The 17,443-nt window shown below is 47.7% G+C and overlaps 2 protein-coding genes across 2 annotated transcripts; both read right to left on the reverse strand.

Annotated features, from left to right (window-relative positions):
* Positions 1–5,946: 5,946 nt before the first annotated feature.
* On the reverse strand, positions 5,947–8,549 carry F4807DRAFT_49333 (PLP-dependent transferase). Its single transcript, XM_048003100.1, has 4 exons — positions 8,327–8,549; positions 7,139–8,278; positions 6,943–7,069; positions 5,947–6,843 (listed from the first exon to the last, which is right to left on the reverse strand). Exons 1-4 carry the CDS (start codon positions 8,415–8,417, stop codon positions 6,528–6,530), a joined length of 1,674 nt encoding a protein of 557 aa, XP_047855592.1. The 5' UTR covers positions 8,418–8,549; the 3' UTR covers positions 5,947–6,527.
* Positions 8,550–13,929: 5,380 nt separating this feature from the next.
* F4807DRAFT_49590 (superoxide dismutase) lies at positions 13,930–15,116 on the reverse strand. The gene is made up of 3 exons (XM_048003103.1): positions 14,824–15,116; positions 14,560–14,758; positions 13,930–14,498 (listed from the first exon to the last, which is right to left on the reverse strand). The coding sequence occupies exons 1-3, from the start codon at positions 14,899–14,901 to the stop codon at positions 14,038–14,040; spliced, it is 738 nt and encodes a 245-aa protein (XP_047855593.1). The 5' UTR covers positions 14,902–15,116; the 3' UTR covers positions 13,930–14,037.
* Positions 15,117–17,443: the final 2,327 nt, after the last annotated feature.

Raw genomic sequence — 17,443 nt, forward strand, 5'->3', positions numbered from 1 at the left:
GCCTCATCCTCATAACTTATATCTTCAATATATGATAAAATACATTCGTGCTGTCTTTAAAAAAATAGAAAATTTTCATATATTTTGAGAATATGTACTAAAGCTTTGTTCGACATTGTCGTACGTGGTAGAAATCGGTACCTACTAACATCATTCCAGGGGCGTAAGTAGATGAGGAAAATTGGTACGCTTAATTCATGCGAAAGGCTTGCAGTCCCAATGCAATGCATCAAAGTCGAACAACCACTGATAGGGCCCGCAGGGGTGCCTTAACGCCACTTTTCTGCATCTCCAGTCATTAAATGCAAAATGGGTTTAGTCCTTTCTTCACTTGTGTTAACATTCTGCTGTAGTTTCTCATGTTTCATCATCAAGCACGCCAACCAGAACCTGTTTAACCTCAAGACATCACCTTCTCCATTCTGTTCATCTTATTGTTACCGAAAGTCGGATAAGAGATTCTTAATTGACCACATGAGGAACTGGGGTTGGGCCCGTGCCCTGGCGCATTGTGTAGCAATCCTTCAAATGCCTTAAAATTTGAGGCGTGAGGACGTCGAGGGAGCTTTGGCTAACATCTCTTTTATTCAGGACTAGTGACATCACCAGCCTCAGGAGCTTAAGATCATCCACATCAGCATCAGCTATCTCCGTCGGTCTACGAGCCTAACTATCGCATGCTTGCTTGACAGTTGCCCTACTGTTTGATCTCCCTTTAGCCAGAATACAACGAGAGCTCAGTGCTTCTTGGGCTCATCTACCTGCTACTTTTAATGTTCGGAAAATCGGTGAGCGGCCCGGCTTTAGCCTTGCTTATGCGCTCATTCCACGGGAAGAATGCATATCAATATCATTGTTTCGCTTCTTCGGCCAGTCGAAGCTGGTGGCTTCGACAGGAGAAATGATATAACATCGTTTTAGTGAAGAATGGGTTGTGCATAAACTTATTAGCGCCCAAGGTTAGTACTAGGATCAAGCACATAACTTCCAATTCAGAATCTTAGCAAGAACCGAGGCTGATTAGGCCAATAGGAGATTGACGTTGTGAAGATCTTGATGTCAATGGATTTGAGCAGTCTCAACAAGGAAACTATCTCGGCCTGCTCACCGCAATGCGTTCACGTATATCATAACTCCTTCGAATGCAGTCTCCCTCTCACCGGTGTGATACCCTCGCCGTAGGAGGTATCTATTTCCCCAGTGCAGGCGACCGACTTTGAATGGGCCCCCAGTTAACTCAAGTGGCTTGCTTTTGCGTCAAGCAGCCCAGCCGGCCAGCAAGTAACCGATGACACCGAGGGAAGGGGGCAGAAAGCGCCTCTCGACGCCAATGTCCAGTTCCGTTGTCTCAGAGTATTTTCAGCTAGCTTTATGGGGTTTGTTAACGGCTCCGTGAAACTAGGAACCAGCCGAAGGAGCCGCAAACTAGCAATCCAACAGCATAGGTGTCTCCCGGTACATGAAAACGGCAAGTGTCGTCAATGTGAAATGAATTATTCTTGTATTTCCTGGCCCTCCTAATATAGCTCTGGAGTTGTGAGCATAACTATACATTCTCTGCCCACGATGAGGTCGGCTTGTACAACATGCCATGTGCTGGATTCTGGGGACTATAACCATGGCCACGTGCAGTGGGAAGTACTGTCTTAAAGATGAAGTGTGGTGTCTCATGCTCAATGATATTAACGACTTCGTATCATATTATTTAAGATGGATGGCCCACCCCACACCAACTTCAAACATCATATTCGATGACAAGTGGACGATATTGCTGTTACTCGGCGTCTATTACAGATGTAGTACATCGTGAGCACTTGCATGATCTTGGTTTATGTTGATTATCGACGAAGGGCTAGTCCACACTGCACCCCCACTGCTCTGCGTGGCCTACGTGGCGGATGACACCAGAGGCGTTCTTGCTTTTTCCATTTACCGCTGAAGCATGGTACAAGGCTAGAAGCGATCGTCCCCCAACTCAGTGCCACCTAGTTCATGGCGCGTTCGAAGTCTCAATTTCATCTCGCCTCCTGAGATTAGTACGCTATCGATCTCTATCTGCTCTCCACTTTCCCCTATGCAGACCAATGATAGCGAGCTTAGCATGTGTTTATCTTTACCATTCTAAGCCGTCATCAGATCAAGTGTATAGATACTGTAGCTCTATTTGACCCCCATACATAGATCTAGACGCCTCGTTGAGATGAGAAATCTCATATTCTGCAATACTCATTGGTGGGTCCGTCGGAAAGCACTACTGCCGCGCTCTGCAACTACGAGAATGCATGTTTTGAAACAGCCTGCTAGTACTGTCGTGTACACAACTTACGTAAGTCTAGTATCTGCCGCCACACGTGAATTAAGTTAGCTAATAGATGTAGGTCTTACCCTATGTTCCTGCTTTTAGTACATACTCTGCTGCGGTTAGCTCTGCTTGTAAAAGTCCCTAACTTAGGTCTACCTAACCATCTAAATGAACATCTGTTAAGGTAGACTTGAACTTGGAGATAGAAGGCATCTACATTTGGTTAAGATGTGCTTTAGGGCCCAGAATGTACCTAGTCGAGATAACTTTCTAAGTCTTTATTTGCGTACTGGTAACTCCCAAAGGGATTCGTACAGAATAGAGGTGTCCTATGATTGTTCTGCATGGAGCAAGTGAGACATTACTAGGTACTAGTGAATAGGTGAATTGGCTTTTGGTATTATAATAGCCAATCTATATGTTACACGACAACGGGAGACACGATGTCTCAAAGTAGGTAGGTATCAAAGCGTAAGAGGTGCTTAAGATGGGCCCCTTAGCTTTGCTACAGCTAACATGCAGTGACACAAGTCTCCCATCTGACATAGAAAGGTCTCACTTATAACACCATATAGCTTAGCTACCTGGTAATAATATGTATAAGTGACGGTATCTACTATTAGCCCCCTCAAAATTTAATACGAAGAGAGATTCCCTCATACACAGATCGGTATAAGTTCGAACAACGGGATGCTTACCTAAGGCAGGTACTCAAAAATATTTCAATAAGGCTGAAAATCTTCATCCCTTGAAGTATATACATTAGTAGGTGGGTGCATTAAGCATTGAGATAAAGGTACTTCACATTGGAGACTTGGGTGTCAGTAGTTATAGTGACTTATTGGGAAGCCCTTCGGTATATAAGTGAGATAGCCCCCACTCCTGGAAATAACAAGCATTGATAACCCTCTATTATATAGGTCCTGATACTTGAGTAGGTACCTACCTACAGTGAGTTACTGTACATCCTCACACTTTATACTGCAGCCGAAACCTGACTATTCCCCTGTCACAGGGTGGGCCTACCGTTGAAGACTGTCACGGAGTGAGTGAGACTAGCAGTCAGCTCGGCTTTGACTCGCTTGTAGGTAGTAAAAAACCTTGATCAACGCCTGTCCCTCTCATAAAACCCTTTGGGGCCTTGGGTCCCTTATATATTGGTCCCAGGTATTATACAAGCTGCAGCTCACTAGCTGTTATCTAGCCCCTTGCTCGTAGCCCCTGACACCCCCTGACATAAGGCAGTCAGCTAAGAACTGGAATTTCTTTTATTAATATTCTTACCTACCCACCGCTAGTACAGGAAGGCACATATAGGTAGATAGACAGATGATTCGCCTTGAACTCACTTTATAGCTACGTGCTTTAGATCTGGAAGAAGTAGAACTGTGTTGAACATTGCCTGAGGCGCCTTGGAAAGGGGGGCTAAAAGTAGATCCACACTGACACTATATCCTAAGTCAAGTGGCAGAGTTGCGAGTAGAGGAATCGCTAACAACTCTTCAAGATTTAGTCCTACGTATATAATATGGACGGTTATTGTATTGTACTACAGTAATAATATACACCTGACTTACGGGCTATAAATTTCGAGTGAACATATAGTCACTTGATTAGGTAGAATGTGGAAATTTAGGTAACTACAATAATAACTACTGATTTGATTGCTAGCAGCGGATCATGTATACAATGTCAGTACCTATGGATAGTAAGAGTTCCTCATATATTTAGCAATCAATTTGTATAACTTTTAAGCTCTCGTGGTTAATGTTGTAAGTGCGACCCCTATTCCGGCTGCGGTGGAAACACGACATAAAAAAATGAGAGCCACTTATTGTTAACTTCTCAAACAAGGTCTTCTATACTTAAAAGTGTGAGAATTAATTATTTAATGCGATATAAAGACTGAAATTCAAGTATTGTTGATAGGATGACTTGTTAGGTACTTGTAATTCATCATCTGCCATTGCCAATAAAATATCACTGATATGAATAGGTATAAACCACGGTTAAGTGAAGAGTTAGAGAGGAGAATGGTCGAATATTCGATACTGTTTCTATACTCTTCCCAAGTTTACACCTTCCGTGGGCTCTAACAAGTAGTCGGACAGTGGCAATACCAAGATTACAAGGGATGACAAGGCTTGGGGTCTTTCATGATAACTTCATAACTGGATGAGAAAAACCATTGGACCTTGGGATAGCCATACTGCTACGCCTCGTTACAGTTCATCAATATTCTCAAATGCGGCAAGTCGTGTGATCAATATGTAGGTAGATCCCGAGTCGCTCCTGGATTTGTTGAGTCCGCCTTGCAAGAGTTAGGAGTGTGAATCGAGGCAACGGAGATATCTTTCGTCTAGGTATGCTACGTGGCTGCAACATTATGCGAGGTGATCAAATTCATAGCAACTAGTTTCTTGGAGTTCGTGACGAGACCGCTCTGCGATCCGGCTGTGTTCGTAGTATTGGATGAATCAAATGCTTACCGGTACCAATGCCCCTGAAGTTATCGACACCAAGACCCTTAAACGAGAAAGATTAGCCGCGAGTTGCAGGGAAAAAAAGAGGTCTAAAGGATCAAAGAGCATAAAATCGTGCGAATAGGCTGAGGAGGAAATTCGTATAATGGATTATATCCAGAAGAGATGCTCGAGAACCCTGTATGCATAGCAACTGCCGCTTTTACCATCACTCTCGTCGTTGTGGTACGACCATACCCTGATACCATACGGTTCCGCTCAATATTGCGACATATCGTGCATTCTGGGCCAAGCCAGATTCGAATCAAAATGAGGGGTGTCGTCATCTGATTACTGTACTCTCGACTGTCGTGGCATTCCATCTTGAAGGGCAAACCCCCGGTGACCCGGTTCCGACTACACACCCAAGTTGTCCTACAAGGCTGACACTTCTCCATCATTGCGCCTTCGTAGTACAGATATCGACAGGATTCCGCGAGGTACCAGATTGGCCCAAGGCGGTGCTACCTAAGAATCGTAAGTTAGGCCGCCACGGAGCGCTGGGATAGGTTCAATATCAAGGACATTGCCGCGCCTATTCTACCTCCAGGGAATGAAAGGTTCAAACGAAATGATGCGCGACCAAATAAGAAACATTGGAAGCGCACGGCTCTCGCATTGCTACCTTGCGCCTCATAGTTTTTTGTTTCCAACCAGCCGCATTCCCTAATGTAGGCTGCCGATGCTACCCTAAGTTCCGTAGATCACCGTCAATGAGTTACCATCGAAGGCTGAATTCAGCAAGTTGTCAGGTTTGACAAAAGGGGCTGACCGTTTAACTTGGCTCCGGGAGGCGTGTCACGACAGAAAAGGGTCACCTTGCATTTCTGCGCTTCCTACTCTCTATTTAAGGTCGCCCTGTGCGTCACGTTATGCACTAGCATCCTCCCCCGGGCGGATGATTACATACATAACCACTTGCACGGCGGCATAAGAGTGGGCCTCACATATATTACAGAGGCCGGCGGCCTGTTACGCGGGGTGCGCATATTGATTGCGATGCGCTGTGATGCGCCGCGCCGCCAGGGCGGAAACGAGTAGCGTTGCTGCAAAGCTATTGGCGGCTCGGGATGGGTAGCTTAAGATCTGACATAATATGCGCCACAACGTGTAATGAACACCCTCCGATTTGTTTATATAGCTAGGGTAGCTATACCAGGAAGGGAACGGTGATTGAGACGTATCAGCGAATGATCATCTACCCAGGTAATCACCGGGATAGGTGTTCCGTAATTGCTGGAGTGGGATAAGCTCAACCCGTAGCCCTATAACCAACGCCCTACCTATACTCGAAGGTCGGAGATGTAGTGGTATTGGTTACGGTGTTACCGTAGTATGCTGGGAGCACGAGGGTCGGACATATGATGCTTGAATTTCAGAGGAAGCCAACAGCAAGCCTATTAATAACGTTGCCTGTAATACACTTTTTCTTTTATTACCCGGAACATTATCAGAATGGTGTGCACACCCGTCCTAGCTATAATAAGAAAACCAACTCCAATGCCAGAAAAGGGAGAAAGAAATCCGATCTGCCTCAAGAATTACATTGTGATACCGGTCTTTCCTCTTGAACGAGTGTGAGTGTGTGTTGCTCTACAACCTCCTGACTTGATCATACATGAGCCGAGCAGACATCGGAGCACCAACAAAGCAAACAGAAGCCGTTTTAGGAAATCACTGTTGCTAGCTGTGCCCCTAACAGCTTACTTGACAGCGGCAAGGTTGTTGATCAAGTCATTCATCGCAAACGGGGTAACTCTGGGAGCGGATTCCGGGCCCGACGAGAAGTGATGAGGCATGGGTCGTGGGCGCGGGACCTCCCGCACGTCGGGGAAGTTACTCGTCGTGTAATCGACGGGAAGGTCTAAGGCAAGGGCTTCGGAACGTGGAGATAAAACGGTTGTGCGGGACGGGGCTGGCCACTCCTCGTCGTCCTCAAGAAATGTCGTCCGCAAGAATTCGAGGAATGTGTCTACATCCTGCTTAGTCGACATGGCCCCAAGGCTGGCCCGAACAATTCTGTGCGACATCGGCTTGTCAGTAACCTATATAACATGCAAGGGGGCTTCCAATTAATTTTGAAGTGGTAGGGTAAGACGAGATGTAATTGTGACATACCCTGTGGGAAGTCTGTGGATGATGCTTATGCCATGTGAGCCACAGTGGTGGCCGGCAGATAGGGCGCGCTCAGTCATCCACGGTTCATATCCAAGCGCCGTGAAGATGCCGCCAGGATTACAGACCCCTGAAAGTGGAAGTTAGTTAAACCAACACAGGGACCATAATGTGGCTGAAAATTATAAATATCACCCACCTCCTGATCTTATATATATGCCTGCAGAATTGGCCGCACGCTCGACATCAGAGTAAGGTACATGATGTCCATTTGCCCTTAGTACGTTGAAAGCAATGGCAGATCCTTGCTTTGTCGAATCATCAAAATTGCCATTTTCGTTGTAGATTCGGCAGAGTGGTCGTCCGTTGGAATGGCGCATAGTAGCCATGCCTCGACACAGTCTAGAGATGAGGTAGGACGTATGATCGGAGATCCTGCTCATTGACCCGTATAGTTTCTTGTGCACATCGATCGCTTCTCCAAGGGCGAGAATACTGTGGAATGGAAGAGTTCCGTCCTCGAGGCCTTCGTGAAGCTTGTAAGTGGGTGCTTGTAGGCCTTTTGATCGATGCCAATTCTCGCCGAATGTCGCAACCATGGACACAGTTCCTCCGCCAAAATACTTCCGGAGAGTAAGAATGTGTCCTGATTCTTTTCGAACAATCAAAGCCCCAATATCTGGAAAGCCGAAGATTTTGTATAGGGACAAACAGGTGAAGTCCGGCGCATGATCCACATCACGAAAGATGGTTTCCATAGGATATGTCATAGCTAGCGCGGCAGCGTCAAGGAGGGTGTAGGTGTTCTGTAAGTATTCTGACTGTCGCAGGATTCCGGGCCAAGAGAGCGGTAGTCTCCTGCCGGACATGTTGGACTGCCCAGGGTAAGCAAAGAGCCCCAACCCGCCGGGATGGTAACAGTTGACGAAACACGACTCAGGGGAACGCAGCCACCTTTCCACTTCCTGGTCGCTTCGGAAGCAGTAAGATTGACCATATGTCAATTCCCTCACTCCCACAATGCTCGTGTGCGCATCTTTGTGATAGCCGTACCAGAACCTCCGGTCACTTGTTTTCTCGGAGAGGTCTCTAAAGGAGTCCGCGACAAGTTTGATAGCCGCGGTAGCATTCGCCACGAAAATCAGGTCAAAGTGCTCGGGATCCGCGCCGAAGAAGTTGAGCGTCTTCTCCCGCACCTGATCAACGACATCCCCGGAAAGTTTGGCTGGGAAGTTCTCCGAGTGTGGATTTCCGTATAGGTTGGTGACCATTTTGGCGCAAAACGACTCAATGGTAGATTTGGCATATATAGTCGCCCCGCTGTGGTCTAGATAGACCCCTGATTATGGTTTAGCTGGAGAACAAACAAGTTGAACGAGGAGCATACCGTCATTCATATGCGGGTATTCTTTTTGACGCAGGGCTTCCACGTCACTGTTGTACCCTTTCGACATGGTGAGGAGCGGCATTGGTAACATATGTTGAGTAGGGAGGGAATATGTAGAGTAGGTAGTGGTTGCTTAGGTTTCCTCGATGTTCGAGAGATGACTTGAACTTATACTAAAAGATGATACGGCCCGCTTCGATTTTGACTTTCTACCTAGATAGAGAGCAAGAGGGGTCTATGCTAGTTCCTGTATCGCTCATTCCGAGAGCCCGTCATCCTGAGGCAGGTCCAGACGAAGGATCTTATACTCGACCAACACCTCCAACACCCATCACCTCCTTCTTTCCCGCCACTAATGGCCATCCGTAGCGGAAGACATGGGGAAGTAGCGTGGGGTGATATCCGCCCTACATCATCTAGTCGACAAAGGTCAGCAACAAGGTGGTGGCGCGGTGTGCGAGAGTCATTCTGTATCGTCCATTGGCTATCTTTCCATGTTGAACTGATGAACCTGGCACAAGCGGATGACCGGACAAACATCTTGGCGAGTCGATAAGGGAAGCAGTAGGCGCAGCACATCGCACGCTAGAGACTGCGATCTAGTGATACATCGTACCTGGAGACGGTTCCCTCAAGGATACTTGCCGCACATCTGATGATGGGAAGCTGGCGGAGACTATTGGACCCTCGATCTGGTCTGACACACCTGACCTTTTCCCGTTTAGGAGCGACGACGGCGATACGTACCGGATTGCCTGTCCAAAATTAGCTCGCTACACGTCCATAGGTAGCTCGAGTACATCTAGAATTATCCCGGTAGGAAAGGCGAGGGAGGAAGTCTATAGTTCGAGGAGGTCTGGTCTGCTTCACGAGCTTTGGAGAAGACGGTTGACGTACGCTAGTGGACCCTACGTACTTTGACCAAAATAAGAGGCGCAAGTTGTCAGATGCAAGGGGGGTTTAACGAACTTCGTATGATTGGAACGGATAGCTAGACCTGTGCGGTTCGCTGTGCAGCGTGTGGAGATAAGGCTGCCGTCAAATTGCCGTTCGTCTGTAATGGGTAATGTGAAATCTTCAACAGTTCGGACGATGTCCAAAATGGCCTCAGCACTTACCGAGGAGGCTCTGGCGGAATAAGCATGTCAACCGATCGCGGCAAAGGCATGCAATTATGCAGACACTATTACCACTTACACCACTTGCAAGGGTCATCTAAGACATGGGTTCAGACAGGAAGGCATCCTATTTGGCGGTCGTTCGAAAGTTTTGCTCTCGTCTGCGTGCTTGGATAGGTCGAGCGCCTCTTTCAGGCAAGCGTTGCGGGGAGAGTGGTGAGTGCAACGGCCTCGGTCTCTGAACGGCCTCTGAACCCAATCACCACAGAAGGGTGGGATGGCTTGCCGCGAAAGTTACGGCCAAGAGCTGCGAGAAGTTGTACTCAAGGCGGGTTGGCTGCAGCTGTCATCGACACCTCTGCTCTATCGACCCAAACCCCAGTATGCCGTGAGGGAGCATTCCAAGGTACGTAGCTTGGTTGTGTTCAGAGAGTCGATCCCTGCTGCTTGCGAGAAAGTGGTCGCCGACCTCCAGTACAGAGGGTGTGCGTCATATGGGCACAACTTCTGCAAGTCTCTGCGTCTAGACTTTAGAGATCCCTGGACATCTCACTCCTACGCTGCCGCATCCCATCTCGAGTAGTAAAGGGCCTTGTGGAGATAGAAGCGAGCCCTAACGGATCAAGATCGAAACGGGCGGATAATGGCCGTCACGGAGGTGGAACAATGGGCCGCCAGAAGGGCAAATGGAGGCGGCTTGACGACGGACGGACCCTGTGCTAAGCCCGCCAAGGCGATGGATCTAGCTAAGAGATAATGTTATTAATTGCTTTCCCTACTTCTTTAGCTGCCTATCATTGCTTACAGCAGCTAACGAGCATACGAGCATACCGTACCACAGATTCGAGTTGAGCCAGGGACGTGGTCGCTAAGTCCGTGGCGTGCCTGGTAGCTATTGGTAGCTATCCTATTTTGTTTTTATTTATTATTATTTTTTTCTCCAGGCTCCTTTTTCCCATTCCCAGGTCATGCATCACCCCTGGGATCGCCAATTTGACAGCGCTATAACACAAAGCCCTTGACAATAATTGCCCACGAGGCTCGATTCACACCTAACTTTAAGCCAATAACAGTAACTGACAGGATCCGCGCTGAACCAGCTTTGACCACGAGAGCCATTGGCGCCTATCGCAATCTGAGACTGAACATATATCCGTTCTATGGCCCGAAAAGACGCATATCTTCAGGAAATGCCGTCGGGTCACGCACCTCTCCCTCATATACGCAGGCTTTGATCTAGCCTATTTCGACGTGCTAGTGTCGTGATAGGCATTAGGGTCTTCTGGGTCTTGAACATTTCGGGCGAATCCAGCTATCCGTGGCTGAGTTAGGTTCGGTTTACTCAGAAGCTTAGCCTCGATTTGCGCTGCGGGTGTGTTGCATCGAGCCAGCTGCAATGGAACGAAAAGCTCTGTTAGTCATGGACCACCTCTCGCTTTTGCTTTCTTGCAAGAATCGGCGCGCCTATCTTGACTCCGTATTCAGCTCAAGACGAAGTACTTTCGTGTCGAGCATCCAATCCCATGGTTATACCTTCGGAAACGCGGATGGCAAGTGAAAAAAAAGTTTGGATTTGTACGCATGTAACGTATCTGGGTAGGTTGGATTCGTCGCCTTGTCGCCATGATTTCACATGTATCACGGACCTTAAGCCGTGGGCCCAAGTCGTAACCCGACTTGAGCTTTTGTTACCCCTGCTGACGTTCTTTCTCAGCTGCTAAACTGGCGCCGCACCTAGGCAGGCCTCCCATTAAGAAAGATCATGCTAACTCATTAGTCTATAGGCATTGGTCTATTGCTTTATTATCTCTTTACCGAGGACCTAACGTCCGGAGTTAGCGGCTTAGAACGCGTATGAGGCAGTGAATATATTCCCCGTCTACCGTCGGAGTCTTGAAAATGAATGTTCCTCGGCGACATAACCGCAACTCGCAGCATAGATCCGATCGATATTAAAGATCTACGCGATGATGGAATGTCCCATTGGAAACCTCACCCGCGCCCTGACAGATGCAGCCTACCCTCCCATTCGCTCTACCTAGCTCTCACCGCGCATTGCATTAGGGTCCGATCTCCTGCATCCTCGACGGCCGGGACGCGTGGAACAATATCTCCTACGGCGGGAGTGAGGTTAGACCCCGAAGAGCTGGTTGCATACCTCGGTACGCGCTAGATCTGTATCCTTGGGAAGCGCAGATAATCTTGGCGGGCACAACGTCATGTGTGAGCGCGAGGATCTACCATTATCGGACGAACGATGCCTATCACAGACTATTCCGATAAGTCATGTCCATTTATGGAACAGGGTGGTCCATAAGCGGCTGTACTTGGAGGCCTATCGGAAGTTGAGAAGCTGCTCCAGGACTTTCGAGACTACAGGTCGATCATTCTCGCATGTAACCATACAGCCTCTCCTGGGTCGCCCTACTGTACTCATGCCTCGTGGCAATATTACCTATGTACCTACCCACCGTACCCGTGGACACGTGCTCTGGGGCAAAGAATATTCAGCCTTGTAGGCAACTCCTCGGCGTTACCCCTGGAGCGCTACACATAGCCACCTTCGACTCTATAGCAGTATATCATACAGACGCGACTCGAGCTGAAGATTCTAGCCTTAGGATTCTCAGCCGATAGCAAATACCCTATTGTCAGGAATATCAAGATGTACGTACCTACCCTCTTGCTGGGTGGTACCAAACTTGGACTTGACTTATCATATTTACCTACCTCCTGGGTAGGCCCCTAACAAGAACGACTAGGATCAACATAGCACATAGCACTTTACCAAACACTTGCACTAATGGGAAATATCGTAGAGGATTCTAGACAGATGACCAATGTGGGTATATCTTTCGCACTATCCAGCAATAATACAACTCGGAGGCTATAATAAAATGGCCCTATAGCCCACCTGGATCTGACAAGAACCACCACCAACATGACATGTCGCCTACGTAGCCAGGGGAACAGCTACTTGGCGTTGCTCATGTACGGTCTTTTATTCAGTAACACGACTATTGCTGCAGGTGTGGTGCACGACGTCTATAGGAACAAGCTAGCTTATTTCAAATCAAGTTAGGAGACTTAACCTTCCAGACTCCAAGCTGTGGGAGTGTGGGCTGAAACATGCATGTCGGTATTGATACTCCAAGTGCCCTGACTATCTATAGGGAATGTAGGTAGGTACCTGCTTACCTGCGAGCCGCATTTCCAAACGAACATAGTGATAGACTGAAGCAACTCTCAGGTGAGACGTCTTTCACACCGGCTTCCCTAGTTAGTTATATCTTGCATAACGAGCTTGACGTCCCTAGAAAGCTTGTCTATTAATCCAAGTTCCTCTTCACTGTATCAAGTAGAATATCTAACACAGCCACGGCCCGAAATTTGGTAGAGACATACCTTTGCCTCGGACCGAATCCGGGGAAGTTCATTTATCTGTTCCTGGTTCTGTTTCAATATGACATTCTCCCGCTCTCCATAATTGTAAACAATACGAAATTCTCACCTCTGTAGACTTGTTTCACTTTGCTCTTCATGAGTCTCGACAACGAACATGTAGACAAGTGTGATGGATCCAGTGGTGAAGACAGCAATATGTTTGTTCGATATCACATTATTATCATGGCAAGAGTATGACTCCGTGCTCAAAGTACCTACTAGATAATGTCACATTATCACCATATGGAGCTATGCTAGACCGGGTTCATGCCGAATATGATATATCGACGCTGATCAGTGAGCGGGATGCGAAGGTTTGCAGAATATTCTCCATCCGAACGCCACAACTTACAACCTACATCCAAATATCCTGATATTTTGTGGTCTGATGCGATGGGAGGGTGGAACCAACTGTTTCTGACAGATATCACATTCCAAATTCAACGTCTACGTAGTAGAGGTGACGTCTTATCGTACAAGACACTTATACTTGGAGACAGGAAAGTCAACCACACCCATCGGCATTGATGATATCCTAACGCTCGGACAAATATCACCGTTGTCTTGCTCCCCCGCCCTCGCCGTCACGCGCCCCATGTCTCATACTTCCGTCCTCACCCGCCTGCTACCGTGTCTCGGCTGACAGCACGTTCTCGAGATTAACATCTCCGTCATGACATGATTTGGAATTTCAAACGCTGTAGTACGCAAACAATCTGAAAGCGCCAACCCAACCTTTGACCTTAAACGGTTGTCTAAGTCTGCTACATCTCTCGTATGGGTAGCATTGGGTTGGACGATACCGCACAGGTAGATAAATTGACACGAAGCATGAAGCGAAGGGATGGATATAAATATCATGGTATTAATATTAATATGTACATGAAAAACAAAACAACCAAGATCCATGAAATCCTGTCGCGTTACGAACATCGTACGCTAATATTAACCGTCATTCATCAACATCCATAACCATCACGGCTAATACCGAGGGGCCAATCTCCCAGAGCGAGCTCATTACCGCCACACATCCAGAAACGCCGACCAAAAGAACGAATCATGCCGATGAACTTTTCAACTTTTGGGCTACCTAGACCAGAGACATGTCCCAGTAAGGGATGATAGTGAGAGACTATTTAAAAAGTTTACTTATAGAAGAGCGAGGAACGCGGCGACGACCGGCGCGATGGCCAGGTTCTTCACGACGCTCAGCGCGCTTCCGGCGCCGGTGACCGGGACGCTCGTCGACGTCGGCGAGACCTTGGCGGGGCTGGTGCCGGTCGGGTAGGGGGAAGTACCGTTGGCCTGGACGACGGTGAAGTTGGCGCACGAGATACGGGTCTTGTTGCTGAAGTGGAACACCAAGCTGCGGTTTCCGAAGTACGCGCCGTCGCCGTCGACCAGCGAAGTGTACGGGTCGTGGAAGGTGGCGGTGAACGGCGCCGAGCCGTTGATCTTCCCGTACTTTCCGCTCAGGTCGCCCTGCTGGCACGACGCCGGTCGCGAGGAGTCGCAGGGGGGGTCTTCGCCTCGGATGGTTTGGTCAAGATGTCCGAGGGTGCTGGTGCAGTTGCCGTCGGATGGGACAGGGGCGACGTGGATGTGATATACTAGATTGTAGTTAGTTAAGGGAGCACATATGGAAGAGGTACGCTCAGGGGATAGACGTACTGAAAGGGCCGCCCTCGGTAGGCAAATTCGAGAAGGCGACTTCGTAGTCGATGCCGTTACCACCCGCTCCAGACTTGGCAGAAACATGACCCTTCACGTTGCCGTTCAGGCTTCCTTCCCAAAATGCATTTTCAGGCAGAGTAGCGATGGCGCCTTTCCCGATAGGGTTGCCGGTGGTAACAGGAGCATCACCAAGTTGCTAGGACCTCCAGTTAGTTACTCATATCTGCTACACTGTCTAGTATCAAGATGTTCGTAACTTACTCCTGTAACATTGTTGCTTTGGGCAAGGACACTGGAAGTGCCGATGGCAGAGAGTGTGATAATGCTTGACACGCGCATATTGCTGGCTTGTGGAAATGTAGTTGTAGGAGAGTTAAAGAAAAACCTTTGTTGATCGATTTGATGTGGAAATTTCGTGTATTATGTAGTTCAGCCTCTCGTATTATATCGCAGCCGGCAAAGGATGGCAGTGCAGCTTAGGATCTCGAATTAGAACTACCGGTGGAGATTATTCATGTACTTATTGTACAGGGCTTTTGCGCCTTCGTTGATTCTAGACCAATAAGAAAGTCAAATAACAAAGAGCCGGGGGACAACATTGAGACGGGAGGCTGTAGGTCTTTATATTCATTATCATTTTGCCTCCGATGATATTGCAGGGTGCCACTTTGTTACTTTGTACACCTCTATGCCATGCGTCCAACCAACAAGTACTTTGTCATAACTTCATCACCGCTATAATAAGGGTGTGATTTCACCCACCTTTGTGTATGTATGCAGAGAAGAGAAAGCCGATGATCCGGTCAGTGACTTCTGGTAGGCACTTGATGAGACCTTCGCCCACCGATGGGACCTTGCATCATTCCTCATCGAGAATTAAACAAAACTGGAAGCGTAGCACAGCAAATCAATATGGAATTAGCAGGGATTTCCAAACGAGAGATCACATACCAGCGAATCACAGAACGGGCCCCGAGCCATCCTTGAAATCGACAGGGCTCATCTTAAAGCCAAGAAAGCCAAGCAATATTATCCGGAGAGACGGGAACAAACGAAACAAGAAACATGAGAAACATATCTCTATCCCCAGCTGCCCTAGGTCTATGCGCTCTCGGCTCCCCAATCCGCCGCTGACCTACTGGTTTAAAATATTGCCACGATCTCTATGACAGCGATACCTTACAAATAGCAGTTTGCTATAACTTATTCTCAGGTACCTAATGATAAAGGAAGGATTATTGTCGCACTGTTCGTACTATGTATTTGACCTAACGGTGTTGCGCCAACAGGCTCTCCTATTCACCGATCATTTCTCACGTCAGCACTTTCGGGCTTTGTGAAATGGGACTGGTTCTGTACGGCTGACGGCTGGATGGCGTTTGTGCTTGCGTATTGTACAACGCGTAGTCCTCATTCTTGATGTTCTTCTTTGACATGTGTTACCCCCAAGTTTCTTTTCTAATAATAACCGTACACATATGTAAGTACAGTTGTAAGAGCAGAGTTGCTCCGCCACTGTTGAAGCGACCACAACCCTCAAACCACGCGAATACACCTGGCAGCCCTGCAAGCAACCATACGGCTTCTAGTAAATCATTACATAGGTGGGTAGGTACATATTTATATCGTAGATATTGCAGCAATGGGCCTCTCGCCTAGGCCTAGCGAGAGATCGACGGTAGGATTTCGTTCATAATTGGTTAGTCCGTTTGGTCTGCCACCACCAAAATGTATTCTTGGCAACTCCAGGATTTTCCCCGGCAAAGCGTAATCCATCGCATCCAGTGAAAGCAACAGAAGCTAGAAGGTTACAACGTCAACGACAGCGCTAATGTGGTAGCGGGGGGCTGAAGTAACTGAAGGCTGCAGGCTTCGAGCCGCTATCTGCAGGTACCTACGTAAGCGGTAGTACCAATTCGTTCACCATTCAACGGCTGAACTAGTAGCGGCTAGTAGCTATTCCGAAGTTGCAGGACATAGTACTTGTCTCATGACAGTTGTCTGTACTCCAACCAAAGTCCGAGCGCATCATGAAGCATGGAATACTACTAAGTAAGTTTTTGATGAAGAAGATTTAATCGCGCTTCCATTTCTTGAAGCAGGCTCACTTACACCACTTACACCACTTACACAGGAACGAGCAACTGACAAGGTGGGTGTTACACGGCCATCGCAATGATTGCGCAGCTGTACTGGTAATTTGCCGGTTAATGTGTCTCAAAGGAGACAGGCTGACTAGTGCGGAGATGGCTGGCTTTATGTACGTGACTTATTAATTCATACAGGATTTCCATCCCGTTCTGACTAATGTGAGATTTAATGCATCATTCCTGCGGAGTTAAAGTGACCCGCGTCACCATGATCGATCTCCGAGATATATTGATATGACCTCATAATTGTCGGTAGAGCTCGAAGGCGAATAGCGACCGGTCTCGGTTCCAACTGAATATGGGATTCGGACCAGATGCTGAGAGGGTTGGAAGGCGGATTAACCGACTACGTTTATTAAGAATAGTATGGTGTTAGACGCTTCGTCTCGCTAACAGGCACTGGTGACCACAGGATACCAACGGTAGCTGAGGCTGTGAAGGATCTTGGGCGCGTAGTAGTTAAGAGGAATTCAAACATCTCTAGATTGCTCGATTAACAACCGTATAGTCGACTGTCGTATTATCGCCTGTGCCTAAGTGGGATATAGTAACAAAGAGTTGAACTCAGAGCCAATGGTTGTAAGCTTAGGATCTGCAGCCCGAACATTGCGAAAATGCTTTGTGGTACATTTGAATCTGCGCGATTTGATGCTCAAGACGCGTCACCAACGTCCAGCTTTGAAAACCATACTATGATTATTACAGGCTCATATGTTGTTCTTGAGTTGGAT

This window comes from Annulohypoxylon truncatum, assembly GCF_022578515.1.
Source record: "Annulohypoxylon truncatum strain CBS 140777 unplaced genomic scaffold F4807scaffold_11, whole genome shotgun sequence".
NCBI classification, from domain to species: Eukaryota; Fungi; Ascomycota; class Sordariomycetes; order Xylariales; family Hypoxylaceae; genus Annulohypoxylon; species Annulohypoxylon truncatum.